The 14,102-nt window shown below is 49.2% G+C and overlaps 1 protein-coding gene across 3 annotated transcripts in view; it reads left to right on the forward strand.

Annotated features, from left to right (window-relative positions):
- Positions 1–14,102, forward strand: part of LOC8038857 (probable 3',5'-cyclic phosphodiesterase pde-5) — a 263,816-nt gene that overhangs the window by 201,546 nt on the left and 48,168 nt on the right. For all 3 annotated transcript variants that reach the window (XM_040213028.2, XM_040213026.2, XM_040213027.3), the window contains exons 8-12: positions 284–377; positions 13,271–13,329; positions 13,442–13,492; positions 13,565–13,623; positions 13,887–13,938. In XM_040213028.2, coding sequence (XP_040068962.1) covers positions 284–377; positions 13,271–13,329; positions 13,442–13,492; positions 13,565–13,623; positions 13,887–13,938 — 315 coding nt within the window. The remainder of the gene's footprint in view (positions 1–283; positions 378–13,270; positions 13,330–13,441; positions 13,493–13,564; positions 13,624–13,886; positions 13,939–14,102) is intronic.

Here is a 14,102-nt window from a genome sequence, read left to right on the forward strand (position 1 = left end):
ACCCCTCCTTCCTCTAAGAAGCACAACTAGTGTTGCCCAAACTAAAAATCCAAAACTTTTTTTTTTTGTCGTGACCTGAAAGTACATTAACCTATTGCCCTAAATTTAACTTGACGAGATAAGCGGTAAGGCCATTTTTCGGGGTCTTATTGCTGCAGGAAATTTCGGAGTTTAGCGGTTAAATTCCAATTTCGAAAATTTTTAGTGGTGGGTGTTTTTCGGATATCTCCGAAAACACGGGACCCTACCAATAAGTGACGATACCTGCTCCGGTCGCTCGCAGGACCCCAGGTACCCCGACATCGCCAGCGCGGACGACACCGAGATGGCTTTCACTCTCGCCCACCCGCTCCTTCAGCCCGACGGGGAACTGACCGGTGAGGACTAAGAAGCTGTGGCTTTCATGCCACTCCGGAGAGAAACAAAACTGTCGACAACTAACGATAACAATCTTCCGATTAAGGGCGTTGAAATTAATAAACGATGATATCATAAGGGCAAAGTGTAATTGAAAGGGGGAAATTCCAATGGGCAGAAATATCCACGAGTACCACGAAATAATTTCGTGGGTCAGGGGGCAATGAAAGATAAAAGGCACTAATTAATCCACCATTTTGCAAGTTGTCAAACGAAATATTTAGAATTACTTGCTCATGACGTTACGAATTAGACAAAACAACCACGAGAGGCGGAAAGCTGCAAATGGAAGTGAGTTATGCGTTACACCTATAAAAGTAACTAGTTTTTCTGTTTAGATACGCGTATTACCGAGTTTCACGCAGTATAGTTTTACTTGTTTTTGTCTGAATTGCAGCGGGCTTGTTAGGTCGGTTTTTCCTATTTTGAAACAATATGAATAAAATTTGAAATTGCTTTATCTTTGTGAATAATGTGTTTCGCTTTTAAGATATTGAAATACGGAGCTTGAGAGCAAACAATCAATAATTCCACTTGACTGAGTGAGGCGGCGGAATTATGCAACAGAGGAATGGGTATTAAGTGCACATCTTTGAAATCGGAAATAGCGTAACTGAACTTTGTATTCAAGAACTAGTAAATGCATCTTCAACTGGTTTCAGGAGTTTACCCCAGACACTGCACTTCTAGCTGCAATTAAATGTTGCCCTCTCACCGGCCTAACGATAAAATAGTTATTTTTATTTTATTATTTACTTGAATGCACAGTTGAAGTCCTTGTTCCTCCCGGTGGATGTGGGAGGCAGGTTCCGCTTCGATGGTCTGGAGCGTGGCGGCACGAACGTCGCTGAGTGACGGGTCGACTCACTGCTTGAAGAGAACTATGTGCATTTATTTACACTCTAGTTACAAGTCCCAACTTGGGAAATCATCCTGCCCCGTCTAAGGTCTCGACCCCCGTCCCCAATTTCTCTCCGTCAAAGCCAAAGTCCGAATCCCCCAAAATCTTCTCCGCGCTCCTTTTGTAGGCCCGTAGGGGCCTCGTTTCCCCTCAGGAACCGACCAATCTCTTCAAATTCCGCCACTCACACGTGGTACACTGTTCTCCAATGGTCGGCGAGCTGTCATTTTGGCGTCCTAACCGCCAAACCCAAACTCCTTGTAGAGTTGTTCTCTGCAATTTTCCCAGCCTGACTGGCGCCAACCGCTAAGTTATTGCATCGGGCAAAAAGGACAATTTTACACTAAGCGGCAAAGCCCTCTGCATACACGCACATTCGGTTATAAGCCACAAGCATCTTCCAGCGCGGGCTCTTTCGGTCCCGGTCCGAGCAGACCCCCGAAATCCGAGACGTTTAGGGGCAGTGCAACGGTTTTAATGTTGAAAGAATTGCCAGTTTGCATTTTTTATATTGTTCATACAAGCCCAAGTGACCAAAAACGCGTCACCTTTCCCAAAAAAACGGCTATTCTGCTGCGTAATCGCAAGGCAAAAAACGAATTTTTTGCCGATCTGCAGCCGCCGGTGGCGGCTACGGGAACTAAAATGACGGCGTCTCTGGGGGATACGCGGAAGTCAACAAACCCTGTCCCCCTCCGCTGCTACACTCGCCGTCAGCCCCATAGAGAACCGTCATTTGTGTCCATCGCTCGCCGCGACCTTCGACGAGGCTAATCCTTTGAAAGTCGACAATCGCGGAGGAAGCGGCTGGGGTCTCTGAAGAGAGGGCCCAAGGGGAAACCACGTGAACCCCCAGAGACGTCACTCGAAGGTCGGCGTGGAGAGTTGAGAGGCACTTCGACCTTCGATTTGTTTCATTTTTTTAAATAAGAACTAGCGCTCGCAAATGAATGCGGCTTTCGGTTTTTCGTTCCATAGGTGACGCAGAGTAGCTTCCGCACTTAACTGGCCAAAGTCTGAAAATCGTTGCACTGCCCCTTTAACGACCGCGGGGGGGACCGTTCCCGCACCGCGGCCGCTCTGGCCCCGCCGACCCAAACGTAGAAAGCCAAAAAAAAAACACAATGCCGACGCAACTCTGGAAAGATAAACTTTCCTAACCAAAAGAAAACACCTTAATTAATAAGCATGACTCATAAATACTTAACTCCTCCCCACCAAGACTGTTGCGTTGACACTTGATGTAAGCGCAACAAAAATTCCTTCCCCGAAAATCGCACTGGCAAATATTCGAACCGACCGCTTGTCCCAAAGTTAACCAAAAGCAACAATGTCAACATTACGCTCTAAAAGTTCACCAACTGCTCGTCCGTAAATGTCAGCAAAATCAAACGGCACCGATAAAAAAATAAGAAAATGATTACAATTCCAAAACCAGAAACACTAAAACGGCTGCCGCAGGCAAAACGTCCAACACACACCAGAATGGGCACACAAAAGAAAAAATTTCGTGATAGCTGTAATGTTCAAAGTCAAACTGCCACCCACGATCACACACAAGTTGGACCCACTCCTGTAGATTCCAGGGTCCCGCAAAATCAGTGGCGGGAGCTCTCAAAACTGTGGCAGAATGACCACGCCCTAACCATGTCTGTCTAGCCGCGACATGCTTACCAACGCCAAAGCTGCGAAAGACGTTTCAATTACGTGCGGACACTCAAACTTCTCCCGCAGAGAATAAAAACCGAACACAAAAAGTATATATTTCTTAGAATATATAATATCGAGGGGCCAAACGAAGGCCAGAAGAACAATGAATCAGGGGGGCCGTGACATAAATGTAGACTAAAAGTGAAATAAAAGCCTAGTAGCCTGGCTAGCTACCCCCCCAATCGTGGCCGTTTTGTCGTCCATCTCGTCGCCGTTAAAGACGTTCTGAGGACTACCTGGGGCGGCTCGCAGTCGGTCGCCTCCGCAACACCCGCCAATCCCGAGCCCAAACCTGACGTCTGCTGTTCACGCGTGCGAGTTCTGGGCACCGACCGGTGTGGCTTCCTCGTCTCCTTTGTGTTCATTTGGCGTTTGCCGCCCCCGCAGCACTTTGCGTCCAGACTCCCCCTTCTGGAGTAGCGCGACGCAACCTTGTTCCTGGGCGTCGCCCTGCGATGCACCACCGCCTGACCTTCGGCGACGACACGGCCCCGGTCCCGAAGTCGGCGCCTCTCCGCAGTCGGAGCTTTCGTCTCGACGCCTGGATCGGAGGAATCAAGGCTCTCTTCGCCGTCCTCTCGCCGTCGTTCTCGTTCTCTGCATGATCATCCTCGTCGTAGCCCGGAGCCGATGCAGGGTCGGATCCGGAGTCCTTGATGACCGCCGACTCCGACCTGGCGATGCGCTTCTTGCGCAGCCGTTTCCTTCCAGCCTGGGCCGGCCCTTGCATCCCGAGAGCTGCGGTGACCGGTGCGCCGGGGTTCCCTGGATCCCGGCGCTCGACGTCGCCAACCGGGTTCGTCCCCTCGTCGCCGCCGTCACCATCGCTCCCGCTCTCGCTTTCGCCTCCTTGCGTCACCGGATCACCGGCGGGTGCATCTGCCTCGTCGGCGCCAGCTCTCCTCTGAACGTGCTTCGCCTTACGGCCGCCGCGGTCCTCGCCATACGCGTTGTCCTCGCGGTCTTCTTCCGGATTTTCAAGCTTCTGCCGCTCATTCAAGATTTCGGGCAACCCGTCGGCGTCGTCCATTTTTCCGGTGGGCTTTGGGTGCCCCCTACCTGTCTGGACCGCCGGCTCGACCTCGATGTCGCCGTGGTCATCGCCGTCCGCGTCTGTCTTTTCTCCGTTTTCCGCGGTTTCGCACTCGAGCACCTCGTCCCCCAGCGTGTCCTCAGGTGTGTGTCGGAATTCCTGGTCTATCTCATTTTCCGTCACTTGAATTTTTACCGCCTCCCTCTCGGGAACCGATCGAACTTGCAATAGTTCTCTGTACACCTCTGGCGTAAGCAACGCTCCCAAACTGTCCGACAGTTCGTCGGTGATTGCACACAGTGTGAGGACTTGCTGGCCCCCCTAGTAAAAAAAATCATTTGTATGAGAAATTTCTTATGTCCAATAAACACATATGAATCATACAAGATATATAAGAACAAATAAGGACATATAAGAACCATATAAGAATTATATGAGAACTATATAAGACTTATATAAGATATATAAGAACACCATAAGAAACTTATAAGAAACTTCCCACTAGTTTCTTATATGGTGCTTGTATGTTCTCATATAGCTTATATAGTTCTTATAAAGCTCTTATATGGTTCTCATACGGTTCTTATATGTTCTTATATATCTTGTATGATTCATATGTGTTTATTGGACACAGAAATTTCTCATACAAATGAGAATTTTTAATAGGGGGCCGTGCTTTCTCCCTCCACTACTAAACTCAGTGGCACGTAGGCCAAATCGGCGATTACCACCTTTCCGAACGCTCCTTTCAACTTGATTGTTCCTCTACGCTGTTGTAAGCACGCCGCAGAAACCGTTTCCAATCTCAACACCGTAATCTCTGTCTCGGAATCTAGGCAGGCTTTCAGAGGTCTGTCTGCCACTATGAGATCCACCCACCTGAGGCTCATACCGGCCCTTTTGACGCATGCTTTTGCTGTTTCCGTTGGCACAGGCGCCACCTGGGCTACCAATTTTCGTGGGTCATGTTTGTTTTGGTTCCCCTGACCTTCGTCTGCTTGCCTTCGTGGTTGGTGACAGTTTCTCTGGATATGTCCCATTGGACCGCAGCCAAAACAACGAATCGCCCTCGTTCGGTCAGCGACGCGTCCCTCACCGCCAGTCGTCGTCAGCACAGTCTCCTTCGACTGTCCATCTCGCCCTCGAACGGTTGCGCTGTCCGAAGCTTTCTCCCTGCCTTGAGGCTTTCTCCCACGACGGCTTTCGTCAAAGTTCTCTGCCAGCCCAACCACCTCTTTTGGCCTAAGCCACCCTTTCGTCTCATTTTGAAGAACGTAGGTTCTCACCTCGTCTGGCATGACTTGCTTCAACCTATCTGACACCATGAGGTGCTTCAGCTGATCCAGAGTCTGAATTTCGCGACTGTTCATATAGTACAAAAAAAAAATGTCTCCAGTTTCGTGGAAAATTGTGCCCACGACTCGCCGTCCGTTTTTTGAGATGTGAGGAATAACCTCCGGTATTCGTTGGCGGTCATGTTAAGCTCCCTAAGAATTTTGTCTTTCAATTCTAGGCACGACATTATCCGTCCGTCTGACTGATTCGCGCTGAAAGCCCTCATTCTTTCCGTTAAAAACGGAAGTATGATCGCCCCCTGTACTTCCGGTGGTGTGCTCATTGACGCGAACAGCGTGTCTACGTTTTTGAACCACCCTGGGACCATGGACTCGGCCTCTGGCATCTGAGCTAACACTGCGCGCAGCTCCTTTGCGTATTTCGACATCTGGCTTCTTTCGGCCTCGTCTTTTCCGTCGCGGCACGACTTTTCCTCTGCCTCCTTCGCTTTAATTTGTGCGATTTGGAGTTCCAGTTTTAAGGCTACAATTTTTAGCTTGAGCTCCCTCTCGCTCTTACTCCCTCCCCCCTCCGATACACGTCGTCCAGCATGGCCGGGCTCTTATCGCCTCTCTCACTCATCGCTTCCTGAGCCCCCTTGGTCATCGACCGAGTCACCACTGACATGCGAAAGCCGGAGGAAACAGAAATAAGTCCCACCTGTGTCAGTGCGCTGCTCCTGAGGCGAAGACTCTCCGGTGTCGCTGGACGTCACCCGCCGAAGTTGGTTTTGGGGTTGGGCCCGGCTGGTCTGTTCTTCGGGTCGCAACACCACGCAAACTCTCACGTAGACGATGCTGCGTCGTCGCTGCACTTTGGACCGCCGCACACGAAGCTTCTCGCGTAGATGTTGGTCCGTCCGCTCCTTTTCTTCGGGTCGAAACCCACGAGGCCTCTCACAGGGATGTCGCCTCGTCCCCTTCGGGTCGAAACCCACAAGGCCTCTCACGAGGATGTCGCCTTGTTCTCTTCGGGTCGAAACCCACGAGGCCTCTCAGAGGGATGTTGCCTCGTCCACTTCGGGTCAAAACCCGCCAAGACCTCTCACGGGGATGTCGTCCTGGTCACTTAGGGCCGGAGCCCACGAGGCTTCTCACAGGGATGCTGCCTGGTCCGCCGTTGAGCCGAGGCTCACGTACTTGCCCGCAGGTCGCCGCCACGTCGTCTCACCGAAAATCGCGCCACCATCCTGTCGACTGCGCCAGTTAAAGTCCTTGTTGTTCCTCCCGGTGGATGTGGGAGGCAGGTTCCGCTTCGATGGTCTGGAGCGTGGTGGCACGAACGTCGCTGAGTGACGGGTCGACTCACTGCTTGAATAGAACTATGTGCATTTATTTACACTCTAGTTACAAGTCCCAACTTGGGAAATCATCCTGCCCCGTCTAAGGTCTCGACCCCCGTCCCCAATTTCTCTCCGTCAAATCCAAAGTCCGAATCCCTCAAAATCCTCTCCGCGCTCTTTTTGTAGGCCCGTAGGGGCCTCCTTTCCCCTCAGGAACCGACCAATCTCTTCAAATTCCGCCACTCACACGTGGTACACTGTTCTCCAATGGTCGGCGAGCTGTCATTTTGGCGTCCTAACCGCCAAACCCAAACTCCTTGTAGAATTGTTCTCTGCAATTTTCCCAGCCTGACTGGCGCCAACCACTAAGTTATTGCATCGGGCAAAAAGGACAATTTTACACTAAGCGGCAAAACCCTCGGCTAACACGCACATTCGGTTATAAGCCACAAGCATCTTCCAGTGCGGGCTCTTTCGGTCCCGGTCCGAGCAGACCCCCGAAATCCGAGACGTTTCTTAACGACCGCGGGGGGGACCGTTCCCGCACCGCGGCCGCTCTGGCCCCGCCGACCCAAACGTAGAAAGCAAAAAAAACAGAATGCCGACGCAACTCTGGAAAGATAAACTTTCCTAACCAAAAGAAAACACCTTAATTAATAAGCATGACTCCTAAATACTTAACTTGCACCCTTCTTATTTTGTGGCATCGACTTCCCGCGAGCGATCAATCTTTTTTTTCTAGAGGTACCCTTTCTGATGCGAAAGTATTAACTGCTCCATAAAACAGAACCGGCGTTGTCTGTAGCAGCGAAAAACGGCACCTAAATTTCCATTCGCTGCGACGCGTCGGATGACTCCATATCAACGGCGTCATCGTTGCTAAGGCGCCAGACGAACTGCTGGCGTCGCAGCGAGAGGGGTGGACGGGGGTATGCGCCGGCCTGACGTTAGGTTTAACGTTACGCCTATTGTTGCGCTTTGAGGTCTCACGTCGTCAAACGGTACCGCAACTAGGGCGATGATGATGATGTGAGGACACGTGTTTTAAGCATGTGCCGCGCCAAACTTCGCTCTGCCGCCGCTGCCTCACCTAGTGGCGCAACAGTCAGCAGCGAGCCAGGATGGTCTGCGCGGCGCACCGCCGCACTCGCTGCCGGCGCTTCTGCTCCTCTTGGTGCCAAGAATGATTTCGCATTCAAAACTCATAAGAAGTGCTTAGGTGTACTCTGAATTTTTTGTATCGTCGGTGACTGGGAATTTTTACTTTAATTTCGACTCGATGGTATTGCTCAAAGTTACATTAATGTTCAAGTATCGCATGACAATAACATCCATTTGAAGACCGTACTTGTGTCCCACATATAATAAAAACTTCAGCCCCTTCCCCTCCATAGACAAAAAAAAGGAGAGAAAGTTAGCGTGTCGTTGTGATATTTATGTTGAAAGAAAAATAATGTTGTCCTCTCCCTAATCCTGTTCGACGTCTATGTTTTTCGGAGGCAGGCATCAATACCCTGGCGATCAATGTTCTTGTCATTTATGTCGATCTCTTTTACGTCATGTCCACCATTTCCCTGAAATTCATAGGCAACCACTTTTCTGTGATCTGGCCGGGAACCCCTCCACCCGTTGTTGCAGTGGAGCCTCAAGTGAACTGAATAGCATCGCGTAGAAGAGCTATACGGGTTGAAGACAAGGCGCACAGTGTGCGATGCGCTATTTTCCCATTTTATAGCTCTCGTTTGTCAATGATTCATTCTGACTCTTCGTCATGCGCCACGTTTTTTGTTTGGTCCAACTTGTCTAAAATATTCGTTTCTCCATTAAATATTTTGTGTGAAATTACGTTCATATATGTGGTTAAGTACCTCGGCACATTTACGCTTCTTCCTCTCTTTTGTTCTGCTTCTGACTCGCTTCTTTCGTCCTATCAATTCATTGCCTTCGTGCTTTTTGTGAGGATCTTAATAACAACTTATTCTTTATTCTTTCTCTGGACCAGCTATAACTTGCTTCTCGATCATTATCTAGACTGCACTCTTTGGGGAGGTCTCTTGCACGGGGCAGTCAGTCAATGACATATCGGTGAAGATTTTAGGTCCAGTCTCTGGATGTCCGTTCTTCGCCTGCTGGTCTGAACGATGTTCTGTGACGAGACGGTCGTCGGCGTAGTTGGTAGACTCTCCGGTGACAGTTTAGGGTTCATAATCTCTGGCACGGGCGGTTACGTTAAGCTGAATGGGTCTTAGGAGGCGTGGTCTGTTGTAGTTTGTACAAAAGAGAATGTGTTGTTTTGATAAGTATTGAGTTTGGGTCATGACATTCTCTGGTTTTGTCGTCCGCTGATTCGTTAACTGCGCTTTGAACTTCAGCATTCCTATATTCACCGGGATGCGATAGTTAAGATCTATGACATGGGTAAATTATTCTTTGAGTTTTTCGGTTGGTATGAGTGGTTCAATCGCATCGTCCAGGTACTTCACTTCTCAGTCGTAGCGTGTTAACCTCTCGATGGTTTCGTTAAGTTGTTGGCTTTTCGTTGTTTCTTGCAATGCATTCTGAAGATGATCAAAGAGAAAGGTTACTTACCTGCGCAATTCAGTTTTTTTTTGTGGGAGAAGACGTTTAATGTCGGCGTCGCTGAAGGTGTGAATGCCTTGGCTGTTCGCTGCGTTGGTTGGCATCTCGTTAATGTTGCCGGGCGCTTTGTGGCACGTTGGCTGGTGTGACGCTCCGTTGAATTGTGGAATCAGATCCTCACCGCTTCGTTATAGTTTCAGGGATGGAGGCTAAGAGACGATGAATAATGAACCCAAGATAAAAGTTTAATCGGCGAACTTGGGCCAGAAACAAAAGGAAGAACAAACATGGAGAAACCAGCAGCGATCGGCGGTGCGTCGTGACAGCTTACTCGCGGCATAGTGAATGAGTCGGAAAGACCGCCATCGAAGCCTTGTCTACCACACTCTGTTTCGAAAATTCAACCTATACCTCGTTTTACCTGAAGTCCAGACGAAGCCGATGCTACGAGTTGATGGGGAAAATCAAACAGCCTCAAACGCGCACCGTCATGGTGTTCGTCATGTTTCTCTACGTGTTCCATCAACCCTGAACCAATAATTAACAAAAAAGGCCTTCTGACTTGCGCTTTTGACGTTGTTTCATTTGTCCCATTACCTGGTAGCTTCTGCCAGCTGCGTCTGAACTAAAGCAAACACGAAGAAAAGAAAGGTCGGGAGTGAGCAAAGGGGAGACTGACTAGGCGCGATCATTCTGGCCTCTTACTCGGGGTAAGAATAAACACGAGTCTTCTAGAAGTATGTTGATGCGCTCCATCTTGGTCATGCACGCCGCCTTTGAATTTGCATCGACCCGATGCAACATTAAACAAATTAAAAAAATTAAACGATATGACCGTTTATATTAAACCGTCGGGATGCACCTCGTAGTTCAAGCACAAAAAGCGGCGAGAGAACTTCAAACTCGGAACGAAATAGGCTGCTCTGATGTCGATGAGCGCGTCGCGACATGTCCGTTGATGACCTCGTTGAAGTTCTTTAACATCGTCACTGGAGTGCCCTTTCGATGCGTCTCGTTGGTAGAGTAGGAGCGGTCCGACATTCGTGGAGGATATTTGCGTCGTTTGTCCTTGGCAATTCCTCCTCCCGGTATTGCCACACTCAGTTTTCCTTGGGAGCCAGGGAGACAAACTCTCCCGGCAAGACCTACGAAGAGTCAATGCAGTGCGTCGCGGTGAAGGCGAGCGAGCTTCCCGACGGCGAAACGGGCGCAGGAGACGGTGAACGGCGAAGATACTTGTTGATATGTCGTGGGCGTTCACTGTACCATGGGCACGGGCAGTTCGGGTGGAAGCCCCGCAGCCCAAGTGGCCGGTAGGGGAATCGGCGATAAATGTGGTAGGCTTCCCCCAGTGGTAGCATAGCGGACGTCGGTCAAGCGTTCTCCAGACGTCCGTCTTCTTTGGCGTCGAGCGTTCTGGGGTAGAGGCATGTCGCGTCGGTAAAGTGCAGGGTACTGACGGGCAACAGGTGTCGGTGGTAGGGTCATGGCGGCGTAGGTCAATGTCTGCTCCTCCGAGGCGGTCACTTTTGATGGGAGTCTCAGGCAGCAAGGCCCGTTGGACCTCGTCGCGTACGATCTCAGCGACTGAAAGCGGGGCCGGGCGCTCACCAACAGGGACCAGCTTTCGGAGCTCCTCCCGGACGACGTCCCTGATAATTTCCCGCAGGTACGATGAATTGGAGCGAACGTAGCAGCTTGAGGACGAGGATACAGCGACCCCAGGTAGCCGCTGCTAGCGCGAGTCTCGTGTCTGAAGGGCATGTTCGATGTCCGTGCCCTGCGTCATAAATTGCTCGACGGTCGGAGGTGGACTGCGCTCAAGTTCCCCTATGATGTTGTCTTTGACCCCGCCGCATGAGGATCCTCAGTTCCTTTGCTTCAGAAGCTTCGGGATCCGCCCGGCTGTTGAGTCGAAGCACGTCCTCGACAAAGCTGACGATGCTCTCGTTGGGGCCTTGAACCCTTGCCTGGAGCAGCTCCTTACCGCGCTCTCGTCACTGCTGGGTTGCAAACACTTGACGAAGCTCCTCCTTGTATGCTTCCCAAATGGTGATCGCCGCCTCGTGGTTATCATACCAAGTACGCGTTGTTTCCCCGAGGGAGACGTAGACTTTCTGCAGGCATTGCTCAGGCGTCCACCCACTGTGTCGGGCAACTCGCTCGTACTGCTGCATCCAGTCGTCGGCATCTTAAACTTCGCCGTAGAAGGGTGTCAGCGTATGAGGTGCGACGGGCAGGAACACGATGTGGGAAGCAGAAGCAGGGCTCTCGGTCGGCTGGCCCTAGGAAAACATCTCCAGGTTCATCGACTTCTTCCTTGGATGTTTCACCAATACACAAAATCCTGGCGGCTGACCTTAAGGCTTGCTCGGGTTTCGTCTAACCTCACAGAAGAATGTTCTCCGGGGCTTAAAATCGATCCGGTGCAGCGGCTTCTTCGAAGTGTATGAGGAACAGACATGAAAGTTACCCCGCACCTCCACCAGAAATATCAAGGATGAAGATGAAGAGACGATGAATAATGATCTGAATATAAGGGTTTAATCGGCGAATTTGAGACGGAAACATAAGAAAGAACAAGCGTCGAGAAAGCAGCAGCGAGCGTCGGCGGCGGTGGCAGCGAAGCGAGCGACGGTGCGTCAGTATGACAGCTGTCTAGCGCGAGAGTGAATGCGTCCGCAAGACCGCGCTCGGCTCGGTATCTACATTACTTTGTTTCTCGAAAATTCGACCTAGAAAGTTTGGGAGTGAGCTAGGGCAAAAAAAAATTGGGTTTTGTGTGTGTTTATACAGCCTAGAACTTGGTCTGCCTCACAGGGGCGACGAGTCTCCCAGCTGTAGATGAGAAATTTAGCCAGTGCGGTACAGCCGCTAGCCTGGGGTCTTTAACGTGCATCACGCAGTAGTGATACACGACCGCACGCCGGTACGATGCTCATCCAGATCGAAACGGGCAGGGGTGGGGCTCGAACCCAGGATCCCTGGGTTGAGCTAGGGCAATACTTACTAGGCAAGGTAATTCTAACCTCGTCTTTTACACTCGCGGTAAGAATAAACACGAATCTTCTAGAAGCAAGAATAAGCGTTGCTTCTCGGTCATGCAGGCGGCAAAAGCTTCTCCAGGGGTTCGGCAGCATGTTGTAAGAACGGCTCACTAGTCGTTTGGATTAATAAGGTCAGCAAGAACGTTTAGTGACAGGTATTCACATATCCGGCTTCGTCCATTTATGACCACTTATTGATCATCCTCACTTGCATTACCTCCCTCGGTATCCGGCCTACTTGCTCTTTTGTCGGGACGCCCGCTTCCATATAATAAGTTGTAACAGTCCTTGTACCAGTGGAGAAGAAAAGGAGAGTGTGTAATTTAATTAAAACAGTAGCAGCATTGTGTACAATTCTTTGCAGGCACAGTTTCGGCTTAACAGAAAGTAAAAATCTACATGAAGTCGTCCTTCCCGTGTTGTTCTTATAGATAATCACCACAATCCAAGGTATTTAAGTTTCCCCTATTTTAATAAAACCGGCTGGTGGGTTAATCTTTGGGGTTACCGGCATTTTCCGAAAAGAAGCAAGAAGAGTTTAAGAAAACTCATAAATTCTGTTCCAATACAAACAAAATCGCCCTACGAGCTATTGCATAAATAAAGGTGCTTGCGTCATACCGCTGTAAAACTTAAACATATCGCATTAGTTCTTTCGCGACTCATATTCCTGCACGACAGTGTGAATAAATGTTACCTGAATCTAGAAAGTGAAAATACGTAGGCCAGCTAGTAAATACACTCATAATAAAAAGAAAAACAGATGCAGGGAATGGTAACAAAACGGACAAGCACGCACAGCCTCAAAACACAGAGCTGTGTTTTGAGACTGTGTTTCTGCTTGTCTGTTTTGTTGTTATTCCCAATCTCGGTCTTTTTATTATAAAATAAAACTTGTCTGCATAAAAAAAAAAAAAAAAGTTTAGAATTTATTCGCATATTTTCACTTCATGTCGTTGCTACAGGGGTGCTGGAGCTGTACAGAAGAATCGGTTCCCCCATGTTTTACGAAGAAGACGAAGAGGTAGGGAGCAGTGTCTTGTATCCTGCTTTAGGATTTTAAAAAAAAAATCGTATCAACATTCGGTCTAGATTTTTGAATATTTGTTTAACATGTCGTTATATTTTGTTTCTAGATTGTAAATAGCTACCTCGTCTGGGGCGGAATCGCCCTGCACTACGCTGAGGTAGGCAAAATTTGCCAATCCACCTAGAGCGAAGAGGGGTCCGTATTTACCGCGGTGCTTTTCATATTTCAGATGTATTCCATCATGGCCCGGCAGAGGAAGCTCCACAGCTTTCTGTTGGCTGTTGTTAGGTACCACGCATGCCTTTGTTTGTGTCCACGTAATAAAAACAGCGGAATTAGACGGGACATAGTCAAAGAGAACCACACTGGAAAAGCCTCTCTTGTGTAGTTCCGCTTAACTTTGTTTCATCAATTTGCGCTGTTTTCATAATGTTGATCAATCACAAATTAGCTCAGCAATTTACAATTTGGCTGTACATTTTTGTGTAATAATACAAAAACTGGATTGCAGCTCTTTTATTTTCATTTTCTGTTCGTCTATTTCCCCGTAGATCTATATTCCAGGACATGATTAGTATGGACTCGGTCATTGTCAAGATTATGGTAAGTTTACTTGGCACGTTTATTTGATTCCACACTAACACAAAATGTGACTTCCTTAGGCGAGCATCTCTGCCAGTCTTGTCTTTATTCATGTCGCTTCTTTTTTTTTATTTTCGTTGATGCAATTGAAACGAAGTTGAAACGAGAACTTAGTCACAACAAAG

The sequence above is a fragment of the Ixodes scapularis genome, unplaced genomic scaffold (genome assembly GCF_016920785.2).
Source record: "Ixodes scapularis isolate PalLabHiFi unplaced genomic scaffold, ASM1692078v2 PGA_scaffold8__174_contigs__length_109621045, whole genome shotgun sequence".
Classification (NCBI taxonomy): Eukaryota; Metazoa; Arthropoda; class Arachnida; order Ixodida; family Ixodidae; genus Ixodes; species Ixodes scapularis.